Source organism: Cryptomeria japonica, chromosome 8 (assembly GCF_030272615.1).
Source record: "Cryptomeria japonica chromosome 8, Sugi_1.0, whole genome shotgun sequence".
NCBI classification, from domain to species: domain Eukaryota; kingdom Viridiplantae; phylum Streptophyta; class Pinopsida; order Cupressales; family Cupressaceae; genus Cryptomeria; species Cryptomeria japonica.
Window position 1 is genome coordinate 277034687 of NC_081412.1, and position 22753 is coordinate 277057439.

Here is a 22753-nt window from a genome sequence, read left to right on the forward strand (position 1 = left end):
TCAAAGTAATCTGGCTATAAATGTCGGAACCAGAATTAATGGTTTCAGAAAGGAAGTAGACACATCACCCTTGGGACCAAATGCCCAAATTGAATGATGTTTTCCTTGGTTACCTGATGTTCTGCCGATATGATATAAGATTCATTTACTATACATAAAAATGACTCTGATCAAATTTGGCCAGATCAACTGCAACTAAAAAAGATTTCAACACCGAAGGCAGATCTGCTTTTAGATGTCACTCTAATGCACACACCCTATTTATATCAAATTTGAGCTCAAATGCATCCAAGAAATACAGTAAATGTCTCTGGCTTCAAGATTTTGACGCCAGTCAATTTTGAAACAATCATAGATCAAATGCCTTTGATTAAACTGACACATAATTTGGGGAATATGCAATCTTAATACATCAACAATAAAGAAAGAGAGCAACCAACTAGTAAATGTCGTCTCATCTAGAACATTGTATTTGTGTACCTATTTGGTCCATATATATGTTTTGACATGGCCAAAAAATGTCCCCATTCATCCATTCTCTTGATGAAGACTAAATGTAAACACCACAGCAGTGTGATTAAGTTACATTATGGCTAGAAGTATTTCATGTCACATCTCATGATTCAGACTACAAGATTGCTATGCAATAAGGAAAAAAATAGTCTCTGCGTATACAGACCACTGGCAATGAGCCATGCCCAACTTAATAAGATTATGTATCTTGTACAAATGATAATAGTGAAATTTGCTGGTGAAAATGGGCAATTTAACACCACAAAGCACAATTGGTAACTGCATCGTCAATCTTTTCAAATTTTCCTTCCTTGTAACACAGAGTCCATTTCTCAAAAGAGCCATCTACAAAATTATAGTAGCCACCATGAAGAAACAACTTCTGTTGTGCTACAAGCTCTTTGAGCCAAGGGAATGTAGATAAGTTTGATATAGACTGATTCACCGATTCCTGAAATAAAAAAAATTGTCACAAATCATGTTGTACTCTCTTTGTTTACCTATAGTACACTTTTATTCATATAGTTATCCAAAATATTATAACCAACATAAAATGTACATATTCTTGCAAAGAAAGGTAGTTTCAAAGTTTCAAACCTTTTCACAGTGGCTACATTGTTGATCAAAGGGTTGATCTGCAGTTAAAGATTTTGTCCGCATGCATGCTGGCTTTCCTATTGAAATCCAACTCTCAATGAATTCACTGTTACAAAAGTCATTGAAATTAATGAATATAGGACTTGAGATTGGATATTGATACGTGTAGAAATGTTTGAGATCTAAATGTTTTCCATTAAATAGTTGTCTTGAAACTCACCTATATATTCAGGTATCTAAAAACTATAAATATGGTATGGGACAATCAATATTCACTCATAAATAATTTCTTAATAGCCAGCTTTAATTTGTTTTGACCTTTGAGATTCCACCTATTGGCAGATGGTCACCTGGAGACACAAGACATCTCCAATATGGGAGACCAGTACAGGGACAGGACATCAGTTTTCAGAAATTAGGATATGAGGGTATGGGAACCACCACACTACCAAACTGTTACATGTATATAAATGTCATATAATAGCACAAGACTTATATATGCAAGTCATAAATTTGAAATAAATTATAAATTAAAAAAAATCCAGCATATGAATGGGTATAGGCTAAAGCAATCAAAAAACTAGATGATGCATAAATCTACTCCATAGTTTAGAGATCATATATTTGGGATTGTTCAAATAATTATTTAAAATTTGCTCCCTTGCTTCGTTGTACATGACTGTCTGTCTTAACCTTTATTGTCACCAATGGATGGATAATCTTGAATGCCTTGAGAGAGGATGACTGATCTTGAACACCATTTTGCAAAAGCTGATAACTATACAGAATTCCTTAATCCTGTAATTTACTTATTTATTTTAAATTATAAATGTAAATCAGGCAACTATAGTTTAGTAGCACAAACTACTGACAGACAGTACTGTTCTTTTGAATTGAGAAAAATTCTATACACAAAGACATCTTTGTAATGGTCACATATTTGGACTTGTACAATAAATTTCTCTATGCAACATATTCCTATACATTTTTCCAGCAAAATATATACCTACTTTTCTCATTTTTATCTTTCAAACAATTATTGGCACAAAAGAAAACAAGATAATATGACGTTAAAGGATCTTCTATAGGAAACATACTGGTTTTTAGATGTTTTGGGAGGCGTATAGAGATCTCAACTGAAGCGACCTGTTGCCTGAGGACGTCCCCATTAAAACCTCCAAGACAGAGACGTGCCTCAAGATGGAAGCTTGAATCGCAGGAAACTATAAGGATAAGATAGTCAAAATTTCGTAGACTTCAGTTTGCTTTAATTTTTCATATATTGTGTTTCCATGCAGACTCATTTTAGAAAACATTCCCAGTATGTAATAGGGAAGCTTATAGAGGTGGATTGTTGAGAAAAACATTTATGGTCACCTCATGTGTTCCCATGCCTCATTACTTTCCAAAAAAATCTCTAGTTAGAGTTTATCAATTCTTAGTCATAGAATTTAGAAGTAGAATATGTCTCTTCATCACACACATGCATTCATGCTTCCCATACAAGTCCGATAGAAAGGCATGATGCATAAAACAATTGACAGAAGAAAGGTTTCCTAGAAAAAGGTCTTTCGAGGCTTGAAAAACATTCTTCAGTCTCTATAGTTGAATGCAGTCACAAAGGATCAAACAAACTACAGAAAGAAAAGATGGAAGAAAAAGCTAGATAGTGTCAATGAATTATCAAAAGCAATCAATGAGACCCGAAATTGCATCATCTACAATACACCAAGAGAGCATATAAGGCATATCTATGCTTAAAAATCAAAGAAAAACAATAAAAAGGAAGTAATTATTAAGTGAAATTTGCAGCTAACTGCTTTACCATTTAATCTCTCTCTCTAGAAAGCAACAAAACTTTTATGTTAAGTTGCTGGTTCTGGTACTGATCCTGCTTCAGGTTCGTAGATCCGGTTTGTGGGTTCGGCTAAAATTATTGGGTTTGGGTTCCTCCCTACAAAAATATCATACACACACACATGCAGCTAGTATGTTTATCTGCACTAATAAATGCTGATCAATCTTTAATAATAGAAAAAATAATTATGGGAAACCCTCATACATCAAATCATCATGGATGTTGTAGCAAAGCCAACAATAGATAATGCTGGTAAAATGTGACAGCAGCTGCAACTAGTAGATATTAAACAATGTCATGCCTCCGACTTAATTGCAGCCCTTAGCAAATTGCAGCACTAACTCCAATTGCTGCCCTTTAGCGTGGGCTAATGTAATGTCCCCACTTTGAAATATAATTTAATAAATAATAATAATAATAATTAAATTTAAAATACAAAAGAAATATAAATTAAAATTAAATTAAAATATAAAGGAATATAACTAAATATAACTTAAATTTGATTAAAGTTTGGTCAAAAGGCATGAAATGATAAGTTGTGACTCCCCCAAATATGAGGTATAAAAGGGAAAAGAGAACTCATTTGAAGGGGGGATAATTTGGGAATCAGAAGTGCAGATCTGATTGTGAAAGGTTGTGTCCCTTTCAAAGGAGAAATAATGAAGAGTTGCACTCTTTCAAAGGTTGCTAATGGTGAAAGGGTGTGTCTCTTGCCCAAGGGCATACATTATGAAGAGGTGTGACCTCTCACTCGCATTGAGAGATATAAAGGAAAGGAATGAAAGCATCCAGTGGCATCAACATCGATCAGATCAGATCCGAACTGTTATTAAGTTACAGGCAGTAACATCTTTGTTATTGGTGGTATGCATGGGGATGTGCTTAATATATGAAGCCTAATAATGTTCTTATGCAGACTTTAGTAGTAATATTAATATAAACTGCAATATGTATGACAGTCATATTTAAATTCATATATATTCATAATACATGAGAAGTCAGTATACTCATAGCCCAATTATTTAATCACTTCTATTGCACCCCCCCCCCACCGCCCATAAGGAGAGGTGTGATGTTGTTAGGGAGATACGGCGTAAATCCATCCCAAATTAGGTCAGCCCCATGGGTGGGGTCTAGATAGATGTTCCTGAAACCTAGGCACAATTATGGAGGTGGTGCCATCGCACCCTAGAAAGGAAGTAAGAATTGGGGCTTGAATTGGGGCTTGAATATAGCCACTATCACTTGTACTATAAATATATATGGTTAGCTAGTTTGATAAATTAATTTAAGGCATGATAATATTAAGTAGTGGGTGTTGATTATTGGGAAATTGGCAGACTCCTAGTAGGGGACATTACAGCTAAGGAAATAAAAGGCAAGCGATCCACTAAAAGGATTCATCAATATCTAAGTTGTCGGTTTGGGTTCGAAGACCCGGTTCGCTGGTTCGGCAAAATCTTGAAAATGGGTTTTGGGTTCGTTAGTACAAAACAACGTAAAAATCATATACATATACATATATATATATATATATATATATCAGCCTAAAAGCATGAATTGAGATTAGAATATCACATAGCATCATATAAACAACAAAACTATCATATACTTAAGTTCAAATTTTATTGTTTCAACAATTGCAACTTTAAACTCTTATGTTTTAATTATCAAATGGATTCCCTAAATCATCAACATCATCATCATCATCATCATCATTGGCATTACACGATGTAGGAACATTAGATGAACCACAAGCACTGCCAATGCCACTTGCGCTAGCACTAATAGTGTTCTTGCTTTCTAAGTCCTCAAATGCAATATGTTGAGAAGTGGAAGCATCCAAGTTAGTATGCTTCGGCTCTATATCCCACTCTTTGTCTCCCCTTGCTTGTAGTCATGTTGTTTGTGTGAAAAGAGACAAGACACCAAAACGAGGTTGAGGGTGGCACCCCTCGTGGGGGTTTGAGGGTGAGAGAGAGGTAGAAAGATAGGTCTAGATCTTGGGGGAGAGAGGAGAAAGTGAGATAGAGAGAGGTAGAGAGAGGGAATAGAGGAAGAGTGACAAGGAGAATGCAGATAGGAGTCTGTTGAATGCTGAAATCCGACTACCTGAAAATTTATAAGATCTTCTAATCCCTAGAATTTACATTATAACTCCTACAAATCTAAAACCACTCTCAAACATCTTGCCAATATATACATGAAATATAACAAAGTACAAGTCAAAGACTTATACTTAAAAGTTATATTTCAAGTATATATTATGGGCGAGTCCGTGTGTGTTATATTTCAAGTATATATTATGGGCGAGTCCGTGTGGGTCTCGTTTCTATGGTTTTAATGGTCACTTTAAGGGTTCCCAAAATGTTATATTTCAAGTATATATTATGGGCGAGTCCGTGTGGGTCTCGTTTCTATGGTTTTAATGGTCACTTTAAGGGTTCCCATGGTGTTGAAATCAAACTGGATGCCAAAAAAGGTTTCAAAATTGCAAATTTTTGTTTGTTTTTAGTGCCTAGGCGTCTAGGTTTTCCCAAGGCAAACTAGGCCCCAAAATGGCACACCCTACTCAAACCTGGAGAGGAACCAAACCCTGATCCAAATCGAGTTCGAACCGGACCCAAAAACAACACCCTAACGGACAAACCTTGCAACATAGATCAATATTAGCAAAAGACTAGTGGGGCAGCAATTCCTAAACAAAGATAATTATTGGCAGCAATTAGCATTAAAACAAGGTAGTGCTTGAATAAAGCGGGGACACATCCCTTGCAAAAGAGATTTTGTTAGTGAAAAGAGGTGACCTTGACTCAAAACCAAAGATATAAAAAGGATATCGATCCCTTTGTGATGACATCAAGGAAATTTAGACATAAGATATCTATTGGAAATAAATATTGTTTTCAGCAAGAATATTATTTTGAAATAAGTTTAAGAAATAATCTTAGAATATAAATTAGAAATACAAAAGTTGGGTAAATTTTTAACCTGAAGAAGCACAACGAAGAACATGTTAGAACCTTTGGTAATCAAGAGGTTCATTTACACAGTTCTGAGATGGATAGTGCTACGTTTAAAGTTTGGAAGTCAAAAAACGGCTAGGTAAGACTGGCGTATTTGATTACTAGTGATGTATAAAACATTTTGGTAAGGCACATATTGTTGTTAGTTATTATTACATATTTTGGCATGCTAACTGGAATATATATTTAATTCTTTATAAATCCTATCTTTTGGCAATGTCCTTGAGACAGTGAAAAGGAACTATGGCATATGGTAAGGCTGACAGCTAGATTTCCCCTAGAAGAATCCAAGTAATATGGCTATAAAAATTGGAACCTGAATTAATGGTTTCAGGAAAGGAAGTAGACACATCACCCTTGGGACCAAATGCCCAGATGCCAGCCATCCGAATTTTCATAGAATGATGTTTTCCTTGGTTTCCTGATGTTCTGCTGATATGAAATAAGATTCATTCACTATAAAAAAATGACTCTGCGATCAAATTTGGACAGTTCAAACTGCAACAAGGAAAGCTCTCAACACCGAAGGCAGATCTGCTTTTAGATGTCACTCTAATGCACACACCCTATTTATATCAGATTCAAGCTCAAATGCATCTAAGAAATACAGTGAAAGTCGCTGGCTTCAATATTTTACACCTATCAATTTTGAAACAATCATAGATCAAAAGCATTTAATTAAACTCACACATGATTTGGAAAGCATGAAATCTTAATACATCAACAATAAAGAAAGAGAGCAACCAACTAACATTGTGATACATGTAGAATGGAGACAAGAATATTGTTGTCTCATCTAGAACATTGAGTTTGTGTACCTATTTGGTCCATATATATGTTTTGACATGGCCAAAATATGTCCCCATTCATCCATTCTCTTGATGAAGCCTAAATGCAGACACCATAGCAGTGTGATTAAGTTACATTACAGCTAGAAGCATTGTATGTCACAGCTCATGATTCATATTACAAGACTGCTATCTAATAAGGAAACAAATACAAAGTCTCTGCATGTAGACCACTGGCAATGAGCCATGCACAATTTCATAAGATTATATATCTTGCACAAATGATAATAGTGAAATTTTCCAGTGAAAATTGGCAATTTAACACCACAAAGCACGATTGGTAATTGCATCGTCAATCTTTTCAAATTTTCCTTCCTTGTAACCTAGAGTCCATTTCTCAAAAGAGCCATCTACAAAATTATAGTAGCCACCATGAAGAAACAACTTCTCCTGAGCTACAAGCTCTTTGAGCCAAGGGAATGTCAATAAGTTTGATATGGACTGATTCACTGATTCCTGAAATAAAAAACATTGTCACAAGTCATGTTGTACTCTCTTTATTTACCTATAGTACGCTGTTCTTCATACAGTTATCCAAAATATTATAACCAACATAAAATGTAAATATTCTTGCAAAGAAAGGTAGTTTCAAAGTTTCAGACCTTTTCACAGTGGCTACATTGTTGATCAAAAGGTTGATCTGCAGTTAAAGATTTTGTCCGGATGCGTGCTGGCTTTGCTATTGAAATCCAATTTCCAATGAATTCACTGTTACAAAAGTCATTGCAATTAATGAATATAGGACTTGAATTTGGATATTGATGCGTGTTTGTCTTGAAACTCACCTATATATTCAGATATCTAGAAACTATAAATACGGTCTGGGACAATTAACAATCACTATTATTTCTTAATAACCAGCTTTAATTTGTTTTAGCCTTTGAGATTCCACCTATAGGCAGATGGTCACCTGGAGACACGAGACATCTCCAATATGGGACGAGTACAGGGACAGGACATCAGTTTTCAGAAATAAGAATACGAGGGTATGGGAACCACCATGCTACCAAACTGTTTCATGTATATAAATTTAAACGTCATAATATACTGCAAGATTTATGTATGTAAATCAAAAATTTAAAATAAATTATAAATTACAAAAAATTCCAACATATGAATGGTTATAGCCTAATAGGCTAAAGCAACCAAAAAACTAGATGACACATAAGTCTACTCCATAGTTTAGAGATCATATATTTGGGATTGTTCAAAATAATTATTTAGAATTTGCACCCTCGCTTCATTGTACATGACTGTCTGTCTTAACCTTTATTGTCAACAATGGATGGATAATCTTGAATGCCTTGAGAGAGGATGACCAATGTTGAACACCATTTTGCAAAAGCTAATAACTATACAGAATTCCTTAATCCTATAATTTATTTAATTATTTTAAACTGCAATTGCAAATCAGGCAACTATAGTTTAGTAGCACAAACTACTGACAGAGAGCACTGTTCCTTTGAACTAAGAAAAATTCTATACACAAAGACATCTTTGTACTGGTCACATATAGAAACATCTCCAAAATTAAGAAATTACAGGCATGTTGTGGAGGCCACAACAACAAGGATGGGGATGCGAATCAAATTTGGTACTTGAGTAAATTAACAACGAGACAACTATTTTATATATAAATGTTATCACCAAAAATTGTGAGTACAAGGACAGGTATGTGGTTCATATTCCTATAACCGGGTTTCCTGGCAACTATGATTACAAGCAACTCAAAAGCTATAAATAACGTGTTGGAATGACAAATCATTATTTTAATGACAACTTTCATTGGTTCCCAATTCTAAATATTTTATAAGTGCAAGCTCACAAATGCTTTGCAAAAATAAAGCTTTCCCAATCATTATATCACCTCACAATCAACTACAATTGCTCTTTAAATTCTAACATCTAAAGGTAGCAAAATCAGATGGCATTGACCATCCAATCAAAAGCTAAATCTACAGCTTGCACTCATCATTGCTCCACATTCACCTTTTCACCTTACAAAAGTTCTGCAACCATCTGGTCCATAGCTAAATTCTGCGAATAATATTGTCTCTAGCCTTTCCAAGGCTATTTATAAGAACTTTCCCAATGGACTCAACATTTGATATGAAGTTTCCATTTAAAGGTTGAATAAATGATCCTCATCCCTTAAGCTCTAGCAATGAATTTGGCAAAGTTTGACCCCAACAAATATTTTGAACCATTGGTATTCAGCAGTCAACCACAGCAAAGATTCCAAACTATTGATTGAGAAGTGAATCAACAGCCCTCGTTCATATCCAACCCCTTTGAAAAGATAAAGCTTACTTTGTAAAGAGGTGAAGATCCATAAAGATAATTAAAGATTACTATAATAGCAACTCACTGCTCTTTTAAAAGGTATTTACAGTTATATCTACAAGGAATTTTTTTAAAGCTTCTGCCTTCAAAAAAGTTCAAGGGCATGCAATGCACACACCAAACTTAGCCACCCAAAAGCTTATAAAAGGGTGAGCATACAACAAGGAGGAGGGGCCTTTTCAACAAGTGATTTGAAGAGCTCTCTTGAATGAAAAATATTTTGTGAACTTTAGAGATGTATGTATTAAAGCTTTTGGAATTTCTATCGGTTGCCTTGTTCTATATTTCCCCATGAATCATCACCATTCCTTAATTTGCATATAGGAATATGAAAGTCTATTGACAAAGCCATTTATTCAGCACATATGAAAGCACAAGGGCTGTGACTTTTCCCCTTTAAAAGCTTGCGATTCCTGAATTGCTTAGGCTAAAGCTACCCAAATTGTAAAACTTGATGTCCTTTAAAGAATTTATTGTATTTACAATTCTTCTTTTTTCAAGGATTTGATATTTTTGAAACCCTTGTCATCTCAAAGTTTGCAAAAGTTTCGTCATTTTGTTTTTAACCTTTAACAATTTTTTATCGCAAGAATCCATTATCTATAGCACTCACAGAAGTCTAAGAATTTATTGTGTAGTTAGTTTTTAGTGCCTCTACAATTTATTTTAATCTTTTGTTTCAACTTCTATTAAATCTTTTCTAAAAAAATCTGGTGAAGCCCAATTGATAAAGCTACTAAGTTCCAAATTTATTCATGGCTTGACTCTCTAAAAGACAGAAGGTAAAACTACAAATAAACTCACTTCATAGAAAGAGGGATTACTCCCTAGTTAAAGTAATCCACCTATAGCAGTGAGAATTTACATCTCCATGGATGCCTTGAGGTTTAACTTGCACTAGTTGCTAACTCGGTAAACAACATACCTTTGCTGAAGTATTTGGCATGTGTATAACTAGCTTGCAAACTTTATGACAAATAACAGCCATTGATAACCTGACTCATATGCCTGACCATGCTTAAAATAAGGGCAATAAAATGAACCTCCAGCAAGATCTCTCAAACCACATATGGTCTGAGTGTGACTAGCCACCTAGCTTTAAGAACTTATTGCAAGACATGGAACAACTAGGACTCAACTGCTTAGGATTCTGCCATTAAGCCCCTGAATTCCAAATAAAGACTTAGCTGATTTTAACTGTTTGTTGGGCGAAGACAAAGTTCCACAAACCATCCTTGCTTTTTCCCTAGATGTTTCCAACCCATTGACTTTTTGTTCTCAGCCATTTCTTGGACTCTATGTGTTTGGTTACCTAATGTTAGCTTGGACATATCTTACGAAGATTTCTTCCACATGGAATTACTTTCATGATGGAGCAATTGGTCTTTGTGGTCTGACAAATCATTGGAAGCCTTTCAACAAGTTACTCGGCATTCCAGTGAATACAGTGATTCGTTTTGAGTAATAAGCATGCATTTTCAGGCCAAATTCAACAGTTGGTTGCTGAAGCATTTTGTGTGCATATAATGGGCTTCTAAACTTTATCATAAATAATAGAAATTGATGATCTAACAGATACTTTTGCTTAAAATTAAGACTATAGGGTGAACCTTTGGCAACCCCTCTCACAACACATGTCTTGGGTGCACATAGCCACCTAGGAATGGATTGACACTACAAGGCTCTCAACCATTAAGCCACCAACCATTCACATGTTTAGTTTTGCCAAAATCCAGCTCGAACCTCTAAAAGGGCTAAATTTCAATAAACAGTCTCATTGTTGCAAATTGTATAAACACTGAAGCAAGAAGCGTCAAGCATTCAACATTTCAACGACACCTTGTCTGTTATGCACAGAGATATATTGAGAGGGGGGAAGTGAATCAGTATATGCTAATTTTGACTTCAAAACCAATTCACAGACATATTAAATTAAAAAATTATCAGAGCTAGTCTTAGCATAGGGGTTCCTAGTCTCCATGTAGAGGTTGTTTATATTTCAAATTTGATCTTGTATGTCATTGGAAAGGTCTAATCTGCTAGAGATCAATTATGTAAAGGGAAATGGTATCCAAATTTCCCCATAAACAAAGAAATAATCTTGTGACCTGGAAAATGGGCACCTTTTTCTATGATTTGTGTTCACAAATTATCTTCCAAAATCCACAAGTTTGAGAATTGTTACAAGCATCTCGTTCCCTGTTCTAAATCAATAAATTTGAGTGCAATATGAGTGTTCATGGTCTTTCAAAAATCAGTAAACAAGAGCATTTAAGTAATTTCCAAAACCAATACAAAAAGCATAGTTTATGTGGCCTTGTTCAATGACTAGGTGAGTTTAGTTTCTACGTAGAGTTGGATCTCTTTAGAAAGCCTTCAAAATTCAGTTTCCTTAGTGTCTTAAGGGCCTTACTGGACTATTAGAAGTGTGTTGTGATGTCTTGCGGCAGGTGAAATGTCACCATTCATTTGACTCCTTACGCTTGACAGCATCATGTTTGTTGACCATACATACATATGAAAAAGAGAAGTGAAGAGTATATTATTAGCACGTGTACATTAGAATAATATCAAGCACACACCAAACACCACAGCTCAAGTTGGGCATTCATCTTAGAAAAGCTAGTTGGCTTGGATTTGAATTCCATGAAATTGTTGATCTTATGAAAACATTATTTCTAGGTTGCTGGTTCCGGTTCAGGTTCAGTGCAGGTTTCAGATTCAGGAATGGCAGTTTGCTGATTTTTTTACTCAGATTTGATACAGCTTCAGTGCAGCCATACAAAAAATTAATGAAATTTTTTTAATATTAAAAAAATAGCCGTGATTTCACAAAATATACAAATGTAGTAAAGGTTGTCGTCTTTTGTGTTTTATGTTGTTAATGTGATTTGACCAATTAATTTTAGGATTAGGATATTTTTTACTTCCATTTTTTGGTTTATCATTATGAATAATGGTTTGTGCTATGGGATCTCATCTAAACTCGGGATTTGAAAAGTTTACAAGTTTAATGTGTTATCTAACCTTGAGGTTGTTTCATCATCTGACATTGACATAAGCGCCTTGATCCCTCCACAACGGCTGTGACCAATAATTAAAATATGCTCAACCTGCTCACAAAAGAATGTACTTAAAATTAAAACCTGGTAATGAACCAAGTTAAGAAGACTTTCATTTTAAAAAACATACAAGATAGTTTCTTTTATGGGAACAGCCAAAGGAAAGAAATTAAAATTAACTATCCTGTAAAAATTCATAATAAAATAGAGAAGCCTTGCCTTCAAAGCCAGGACTGCAAATTCTAATGCAGCACTAGTTGCTGGAAAGCCACTCTGCGAGGATACCAACAACACCAGTTAATATGAGTTTTATGTCTGTCAAAAACTTCAAACACCAGCTAGAAGTAGAATATTTATCTAACCAGAAATGCAAGTAATTATACCCCACTAAAATTTAGATCTTTCCCAACTAAGAATCTGTATCCATGAACATAATCATATAGATACAATTGAGAATTTTGTGGATGCTCTGCAAGATAACAAACCAATCAACTATGCTCACCTCCTTCCATGGGGGAACTAAATTAGCAACATTGCGGATCACAAATGCTTCTCCTGGCTGAAAACCTAATATATTTGATGGACAAACTCTGGAGTCTCCACACGCAATCACCATAAACTGAAATAGAATAGTTGTCAGTTGGCAGAAAAGAATGTCATGATGAAATCTTCTAGTGATGAGAAAAGGGATGATATTGTCACCTTTGGACTTTGGGAGGCAGCAAGATTGGCAAAAAGATCTGGTTTCTTCCTGAGAAATATTTGAAAAAATAATGACAAACTTCAGCTTCTATCTCAAGCAAATGTACTCTCTAATATTCTGGTGTGCTTTTCATTAATTACTTACGAGAAATGATTCTCCTTGAAGGTCAAGAATCTATTCTTTATCATTTCAAATGGATCTGAAGCAACATTTACAGATTCCTCTTCGATTGCAGTCAATTCCTTTGCAGCAACTTGCCTTAAACCAGGAGTTTCTCTGCATGTTCAATATTCACCTCAAGACCAATAACACAAAACAAATATAGACATGCATTAAGTATATATTGATGCTGAATATTTCCACTCTTTTCTGAAATAACTTGCAGCCTGCCAGATGAGATTTTATGAAGTAACCCGATAACAGTACACACTTAACAATATACCTTTCATCTTTCCTAATTAATGAGATATTGATAAATTGTTCAAGCATAAAGCTACTTCTTAGTCCCCACCTCAAGCAGGTTTGTTTGAATTGAACTTTGATGGAGCTGCTAAAGGTAATAAGGGTCTGACAGGTGTATTGTTCTTGTACGGGTCGTTTGTTAGTGGAAGACTCGGTAGTGTTAAAAAGTCTTAATTCACCATCCCTATGCGATGCAAAAGCCTGGAGGTGGAATGTGAATCCTTGATCTTGATTAATGGGGCAAAGAATAACTCTTTGAAGGATTGAAGGCTGAACAATATCATATAGGAAGCATGTCATCCAATGCTTGGCTTCAAAGCTATTTCTTATAAGCATAGTTTTAGATAATATAATAGGATTGTCAATTTTGTTGCTAAAATTGGGGTTGATCATCCCCTTTTTTTAATTTTTGCTTCTAAATCTAGCAATCTACCAAAAGACTAGGGATTTATTGTCTCTGCTTAATGAGGATCGCCTTCCCATCAAAAACTCAATAATACCAATATTTAGATCATCCCGTTTCTTTTAATCATGGGCAAGAATAAGATTATTATTTTGAGATGGATGATATCATATGAAGGTCCAATCATAATTCGAAAGGACTTCACCCATGTAAAGTCTTTTCATTCCTTCCATGTTGTCCTAGCTATACCATGCAAGTGGCTCCTTAAGCCGGCATTCCAGCTTCCTACTTCTCAATGTTGCTATTTTTTGCTCTTAGTTCTCTGTTTTTATTGCAGGTGTTTCAAAGATGTTTTTGTTTGTTTCAATGTTTCCAAGCAATTATGAATCAGAGCTTCTCTATTCAAGATTTTGCCTATAGAAGATTTTCCCAATAGCAGTGTGGATTCGGACCACCATCTGCATAAGACCTTCTACATTCACGAAATGTCACTCTAAACTTCATCAAAGATGTTGTGGTCTCAAAGGGTTTGAAAAATACAGTACTCATGTGTATCAGAGTGTCAATTACTTAAGAATTCACTACAATATGGTTGTCACGTCCACCAGAGCATCCACTACTTAAGAATTCATCTTCAAGATTGGTGCCAAGATTTCTGATTCTGTTATGAAAGAATATTTTCTCTAACAAATCCTTCCCAATGATAATTTAATCATGCTGGGAGACAATTCTAAGATGAACATAGTAAAAGTGGACAATGCTACAAAGCTGGAGATTTGGCAGATCTACAGCGAGCTTCTTAGTCGTGTATAGCCAAGATTTGGCTTTGCATCTGATAACCTTCATTATATCATTTGAGAAGATTGTTTGGGAATCACAAGTTTGTACACCTTACCAGTCATCTCTAGAAATGGTGTTTCCTAGGCTTTGGATAGAGATCCTTAATAGAGTCAGGTGTCCAGATGGCAGCTGAGAAGGATTCAGCACAAGGCCCCTCTGGCTGATCTGGCTGGCCTGGTTGGATGTATGTTCTTGGTTTAAGTCGCATTCTGTTTTCTTGTGCCCAGGTTGTATCCTTTGTTTTAGCATATCCTTTTTGATTGCTCTGGTTTATCCAGATCTATATTGTAAAAAGACATTTTTTCCCGGTGAGAGCCACTTTGGTATTGTCAGTTAACCTATCAAAAAACACAATGCACCTTCAACCATATGGATTATAACATATCTCATACACTCTCATTAATGAGGCAGACACAAGGAAGGTTGCTTACGTACAAAGAATAATTTCTAACTCCGGAGGGAAGGCTTTGAGATCTCCTCTAGACAATATCATATTAAAGGAGACTTTTCATTATTTATGTTTTCTAAAATCTTTGGATACTAAAACAATTTATAGATGGGCTTTCCTTATCAGGATATAGAAAATGGCTTCTCTAAGAAAGACAGGAGCACCTTCAGATTCATGGAAATTGACATCAAACAAAAAAAAATATTGTTTAATTTGGCTTGAGACAATCAGAAGATGCATGCTTAGAGATGGCTCCAAGATGGACTTTATTTGTTGAATTAAGGATCATCAACTGTTCCACGATATTATTGATTGCAATTTCCAAAGTATGTCAGAAATTATCCACAGAAATTTTAGAAGTTTCCAAGCAGTAAAGAGGCCAGACCTATTTAAAGATAATCTTGTACCTATTGAGGATATCCTCCAGTAATTGAAGAGTTGCCTTTTTGTGCATCTGCAAAACAGAAATATTTTGGCTTTATAATGATCCGCTTAGGTCTGAGTGACCAAGTTTTGAGCTGAGTATTTGTGCTGTTGAGCATCTAAGGCAGCTGCAAGAAGTGTCTGTATATGTTATGGACCTAAGTTGTCCTACTAGAATTTGTTTGATCTGTTTTAAGTCCATTGTAACCACCTGTGATTTCCTGTTTGGCTGCAATAAAACTGTCTTTTGTGTTAAGGCCATTTGCCTTGTAATTGAAATCTGAAAATTTATAAAAACACTCTGGCTACTTCTCATTTTCTGATTTTTAATTTTCTTTTTTAAAGCTTCTATTGTGTAACTGTGATCTACGCTGCTAGGAATTTTTTGGGTTCATATGACCCACTCCAGAGCACTGCACAACTAAGACTACCTACACTGAAAAGGAAAACTGCACTGTAAAAGTAAATGGTCTACAATCTGGCACAATTAGCTAGTGTCTGTTAAGATGATTTTGTGCAGCTGCCATAAGTTCAACATTTAATTGGCATTCTTCGAAAACTTAAAATTAAAATATAGGCATCCAATGCCTCTGATCTACTTGCCAATGCCAACTAATTAGGGACTATCGATTTTTTTTAATTTTTTTAAAATGACGGATTAACAAATACTAGAAGCTCCTGCTACAAAGTTATTGCTCATCTAGTAATCAACAATAACATCGAAGATCCATTAAACGATACAAAACTTCAGTCAAGGCCAAGTTATATAAAGAATAGATTCTTGAATCCGTTTAAAAAAAATTCATAAAGTTGCTTCATTTTGCATTTAGAAATGATTTGAGAACTGAGAATGCTTCAATATAAAATAGAAAGCTTCCATTTTACATTCAAATCAGATTCGTTGGCCAGAGATTCAATCTTTAATGGTCCCATCCTATGTGGCCCTGATATAATGCCAACTATAAGGTAACTTATTTCTCATTTTCAGAATGTGCAACCACAAACTGTTTGTTCAGCTTTAATCTGTAGATGGCTGGATCTAATTCTGTGTTAAATGACAAAAATAAATAGAAAAAGTTTTGCATTGTAAACAAAATTAAATTGAAATTTTATTGTAATTTTTTGTTTTACACTATTACATCCAACGTATTGGCTTTATAAAGTCATTATTTTCCCATTACAAGAATAACTTCCCACCAAACCAATTAACCCAACTACTAAGTTATTAAATGTAAACCTTAATTTACTAACAACCCCCTCTTAAGGTTTACATTATGAAAAAAGAAAAACCAAAAAAACTATGTCACCATTAACCTAAACTTCTTTGTCTAGGTAAATGGACTGAGTATCCAACTCTGCATCAGCATTAACCCTAACTCCTCTTGCCTGGGCAAATTTTCTAATTATCCAACTCTGCATCAGCATTAACCCAAACTCCTATTGTCCGGGCAAATGTTCTGATTATCTAACAAAACGCTCAACTATCCATATTCAGTCTGTGGATTCAACTATCCACATATCAACAACAACTCACCAAGCATGTGGATTCACCTATCCATAAACCAACAACAACCCACCAAGTTTGTGAATTCAACTATCCACAAACTGCAAACATCTGCACAACATGAGAGAAAATAAAGCGTTCCCAACCTCCTTGCACAATGAGACACCTTTCCTCTGAAAATGTCTAATGCCTCCTCTACTGTTGTGGAAACAATCCCTCCTCTGCTGTACAAAACGCCAACCAAACGTGAATGCACCAGTGCAACCACAAGAAAATCCTATCCCCCTTGCTCCTTGAAGGGACATGCAACATGTCAAGCCCTTCTTTTCTTGAGGTACACAAATGGAAAAGTGCTTCTCATGCAATAAATCATCCCTAAGTGAAAAGCTATTTCGGGATGACAGATATCCTCCTAAATCCATTCCCTCCAACCTCCAATAGGGACCTGTTACACTCTAACTGTCAAATGTAACATATGAGTCTTCAAGAGCCTTGAAACCCCTGCCAAGTGTAACACAAATGATCCCGAAAATAAAAGCAATATGTGTGGTCATGATAAAAAAATAAAATTGACAAAGTATTGATCCCTACTGAAAATGCACCTTTGACAAATATATCCTTTTAACTCTTTATATAAACTTGTATCTTCATCAAATCGAATCTTAAAAATTATCTTTCCTTTATAAACTTTCAAGTAAACTTGAATCCTTGAACAATACTAACAAATCTGCATTCATTCTTTTGTTGATTGCCTTATGTTCCTCTATTCCTTATTGACTCCACAATTCACAATTTACTTTTTTTATGAAATGATAAAAACAATGGCAACGTCCATATACATCGCCAACAAACATATATTAAATGTCTAACAAATATGAGTCTTCAAGAGCCTTGAAACCCCCACCAAGTGTAACACAAATGATCCTGAAAATACAAGCAATATGTGCAGCCTTGATAAAAAATAAAATTGACATAGTACCTACCTCTACTGAAAATGAACCTTTTACAAGTGTATCCTTATAACTCCTTATAAAAACTTCTATCTTCATCAAATTGAATCTTAAAAATCATCTTTCCTTAATAGACTTTCAGTAAACTTGAATCCTTGAACAATATTAACAAATCTACATTCATTCTTTTGTTGACCACCTTATGTTCCTTTAATCCTTACTAACTCCACAATTCACAACCAATCTGTAGGTTCAACCATCCACATACCAACAACAACTCACCAAGTTTGTGGAATCAACTATCTACAAACCAACAACCACCCACCAAGTTTGTGAATTCAACTATCCACAAACCTGCAAACATCTACACAACATGATCGAACATAAAGTCTTCCCAACCTCCTTGCACAATGAGACACCTTTCCTTCAAAAGTCCACAGCTCCTTGCGTCTAATGCCTCCTCTAGTGCTGTGGAAACCCAAAACAATCCCTCCTCTACTGTACGAAACACCAACCAAACATGAATACACCAAGTGCACCCACAAGAAATTTTATCCTCCCTTGCTCCTTGAAGGGACACACAACATGCCAAGCCCCCTATTTTCTTCAAGGAGACAAATGGAAAAGTGCTTTTCATGCAATAAATCATACCTAAGCAAAGCTAGCTCTGGATGACAGATATCCTCTTACCTCCATTTCCTCCAACCTCCAAGAGGGCCCTATTACACTCTAACGGTCAAATGTAACATATGAGTCTTCAAGAGCCTTGAAACCCCTGCCAAGTGTAACACAAATGATCCCGAAACATATGATCTTCAAGAGCCTTGAAACCCCAGCCAAGTGTAACACAAATGATCCCGAAAACAGAAGCAATATGTGTGGCCATGATAAAAATAAATAAAATTGACAAAATATTGATCATTACTGTACCTTTTACAAATATATCCATATAACTCCTTATAAAAACTTATATCTTCATCAAAATGAATCTTAAAAATCATCTTTCCTTTATAAACTTGAATCCTTGAACAATACTAACAAATCTGCATTCATTCTTTTGTTGAGCGCCTCATGTTCCTTTATTCCTTATTAACTCCACAATTCACAATTTAATTTTTTATAAAATGATAAAAACAATGGCAACCTCCATGTACATCGCCAACAAATATATATTAAATGCCCAACAATGAGTGAAAACATTCAAATAAATAATCTGCAGTTGTTTCTTGTCTTATCTCTCTCAACATCTACCTAAAAATGCCAGACACCTTATATCACACTTCAACCGCCTTCTTACTCAGCATATTTCAGATCACAGTCACAAATGCTATCAAACTTACCTTATTCAATGCTCTCTTCTCTCTAAACGTTTTCTTTTCTCAGCACCACCACATTTGTTCAGTGCCAATGTATTGGAAGATGGCGGTAACAATATTTTGCAAAAGGCTGCAACTCTCTCAAAAAACTTTCATGGTACCTCCTAAGAACTGTGCAGCAACCGATATAGCCAATATTAATGCCGCCTCCATTTCACCGGGCCCTCTATCATAGCTGCTCTGATACTAATGTTAAACAGCAAAAATAAAATCCAAAAAGTTTCACATTCTAAACAAAATTAGAATAAAAAATTTATTATAATCTTTTGATTACACTATTACATCCAATATATTGGCAGATTTAAACTTAACCTAGCTACTAATTTATTAAACGTAAACCTTAATTTACTAACATTATGCACTTTTGCAAACACTGGACGGAGAATTAGTGCAATAGACAGAATTATAATCCTAAGTTATTTCGTTATTGAAAATTTCCAAGGGCTGGGGGTACCATACAGAATCCAGGAAACCCCTAACGCCTCTAAAAACCTCCTCACCCAGCCTGATACGCTTTAATAACTAGAGCATTTATATCAAAAATTCGTTAATTAAATATATATCAAAATTTGTTAATTAAGCACGAAAAATAAGTCAGGCAAAATAAATCACGGGACGACTGGCCCCAAAAAAAGACAAAAATAATCTCCTCGAAATTTGGAGCAGTGCCTGCTAAAACTAACTACTTCAATGACTGCACGGAGCGGCGGGGATGCGGACAGTGGTTTCAGGGACAGGGAGGGACAGGGCCGCCAATTCAAAATAGGGTAGGAAGTAAATTTCTTAAAAATACTTACATATTGTATAAATTCAATCACCAATAAATGCAGCACCTTTCCCATCCTAGATCAGAGTATATACTAAAATTAACAACAGGAGATTTCCACAATTCGTGATATTAATGTAACGATAGAAATGTGATCGTAAAAATTATCACACAGATAAAATCGAGAAATTTCATTACAAATATATACTAAAATTTCTGGCAACCATGACTATTGCTTTAGAGAGGCCAAATATTTCGGTATGACCTTCTGGTTTGAATTTACAAAGGTCACTCCCAAAAATACCTGCTTACCTCATACATTGCTTAAAGAATAAACGAAGTAATATTTTCCAACAAACAAGAACCAGCAGAACAGACTTTTCATTTTACGCTTCAGAATTTCACATTTCTTCTCGTTTTCTTCTGTAAATGCCCCTCGAAAAACTTAAATTTTCAAAATTTAAAAATTGATTTATCGCCTGTAAACGTGCAAGAATCCTCTTACTCGGCCAATTGAAGAAAACGGCGATGCTTTTGATTAAATCGCCCTCCGCTAAGCTGTCCTCTTGCAGATGCTCGGGTCTGGATCCGGAAATGTATCTGCAGTAATATGCAACCAGGCAAATCATCAATCCATGCATAAAGTAAACCACATTATAACGTAAAAAACACGACCAGTGAGACTTGATATCATGACCTTCCGTGTGAGTCTCGTTCCTTGGGAAGGCTTTGCAGAAGACTCTGGCTTAATACTCCCTTTTGAGTAGAAAGCCTGTGAAGTGTGTAAGGAGAGAGCAGGTGCCATGCCTCCCCAAACACGAGATTGTGAATGAATTGCAAGCGGGATCGTAACGCCCATACTACAATGCAAATCGATCCTCGCCTTCTCCGTCAGCTATTGGTTGATTACCTCCCTCGACTGTACAGAGTGGAGTTTCCAACGTTAGTTGAATGGATTTGGGACGTGGCGCACACTTTTTATATCCGGCAATTTCTATTTGGGTGAATTATGTGCACTTTTCTAAATGCACTTTATCTACTAACTTTATCCGATTTAAATAAAATAGAATTTTTACATCCACGAGCTGGAGATAAAGATAGCGATGCTGCCACGAATGAACGATGGAGAAGTTTAGCTAGGTTTTTAGCTGGTTTTTCAGCTGCATTTTCTAAATGCACTTTATCTACTGAGTTTTCCGATGTAAATAGAATAGAATTTTGACATCCACAAGCTGGAGATAAAGATAGAGATGATGGCACGAATGAACGATGGAACAGTTTGGCTGGTTTTGTAGCAAGATTTTCCTAATTTGGAGGAAGGAAGTGTTATTTAAATGAAATAAACTAAGCAATTCCTACGCAGAATTAAAGGGAAATGAAAATTAAAATTGTGAGCCGTTCTTTTCAAAAAAATCTTCACAATGGAGCCCCACCGTTACGAACCATAATTATTTTATTAAAAAATTAAACATTGTTTGAATCATGAGATGTTTTAGGATTGTGGAGTATGATTTATATTTTTATTATTATTTTTAATTATGATATTAAAAACTATTTTAGATCGTAAGATTCTCAATTTTTGTAAAAGTTTTAAAAGAGTAGACAGAAAACTTTTCAATAAGAATATCATACTAAAAAGTAATAAAAATAATCTATTAATTATCAAATATCTAATATATTAGAGATAAACTTTTTCGATAAAGATATCACACTAAAAAGTTAAAAAAAAATTAACAACCAAACATCCAACACACTATCAGCAATAAACCAATAATACAACACCAAAAATAGTCCCTAAGAGAACAAGAGCAACCCAATCCCTATCCAACCCAATCCCTATACAATCCTTGGAGATAAGGATTGGATATGGCCTCTCATTCTTCATCCTAAAAGTGTTATTATTAAATATTAAAGATAAAAGATATAAGTTATGGAAAGGCATATTTTTTTATTATGTTAGTTCTAAAGATTTAAATATTTAGAGGTGTGATTGAGTTAGATTCTATTTTTTAATATATTGACATATTAATTTTTTCACTGATGACAATTTAAAGAAAAATAACTTCTAATTTAAATAGATTTTCCTTCACAATATTATAATAAAATATATAAAACAAAAATATCAATATATAAAATTTAATTATTTCTATCAAATGTCATCTTATTAAATTATAATATTAATATTTTTATTATCATTACATTGAACCTCTTGAAATTTTAACAATCCATACCTGAATTATCAAATCAAATTATAATTGAAATTAAAACCATCACATCAAAAATCACTTACTAAGAGCACCTACCCATACATGCTCTTTAAATGTTCTTCACCATACACAATGGTGGAGGTTTAAAGGTGCCGCTTGAATAGGCCACCTACTTATCTTTTCCTACTTATCTTTTAGACTTTTTTTAAGTTTACTCGAAAGTGATATTATACCTACTTGTTGATACGTAATATCAGTACCAAATTTTTTGAAAACAAATCAATGACTTCTTTAATTTTTTATTCACCAAATTGTTTCATCGGTTTAATTTTTACTTTACGGAGGTATATAGTTAAATATTTTTAAAATTTTATTTTATTTATTTATTTAAGTTGGGGAATTAAAGATTGGTATAGTCATATAT

The 22753-nt window shown here is 34.7% G+C and overlaps 2 protein-coding genes across 3 annotated transcripts; both read right to left on the bottom strand.

Annotated features, from left to right (window-relative positions):
* Positions 1 to 352: 352 nt before the first annotated feature.
* On the bottom strand, positions 353 to 6950 carry LOC131070577 (beta carbonic anhydrase 5, chloroplastic). Of its 2 annotated transcripts, none has more exons than XM_058006155.2 (3): positions 6813 to 6950; positions 1111 to 1216; positions 353 to 964 (listed from the first exon to the last, which is right to left on the bottom strand). In XM_058006155.2, the coding sequence occupies exons 1-3, from the start codon at positions 6866 to 6868 to the stop codon at positions 767 to 769; spliced, it is 360 nt and encodes a 119-aa protein (XP_057862138.1). In that variant the 5' UTR covers positions 6869 to 6950; the 3' UTR covers positions 353 to 766. The 2 variants fall into 2 exon arrangements, with proteins under 2 accessions (XP_057862138.1, XP_057862139.1); XM_058006156.2 differs by having other exon boundaries at positions 6747 to 6883.
* On the bottom strand, positions 6722 to 21095 carry LOC131070576 (carbonic anhydrase 2). Its single transcript, XM_058006153.2, has 9 exons — positions 20820 to 21095; positions 20628 to 20722; positions 13095 to 13226; positions 12950 to 12998; positions 12750 to 12866; positions 12467 to 12520; positions 12213 to 12298; positions 7445 to 7550; positions 6722 to 7298 (listed from the first exon to the last, which is right to left on the bottom strand). The coding sequence occupies exons 1-9, from the start codon at positions 20979 to 20981 to the stop codon at positions 7101 to 7103; spliced, it is 999 nt and encodes a 332-aa protein (XP_057862136.1). The 5' UTR covers positions 20982 to 21095; the 3' UTR covers positions 6722 to 7100.
* Between the last annotated feature and the right edge of the window lie 1658 nt (positions 21096 to 22753).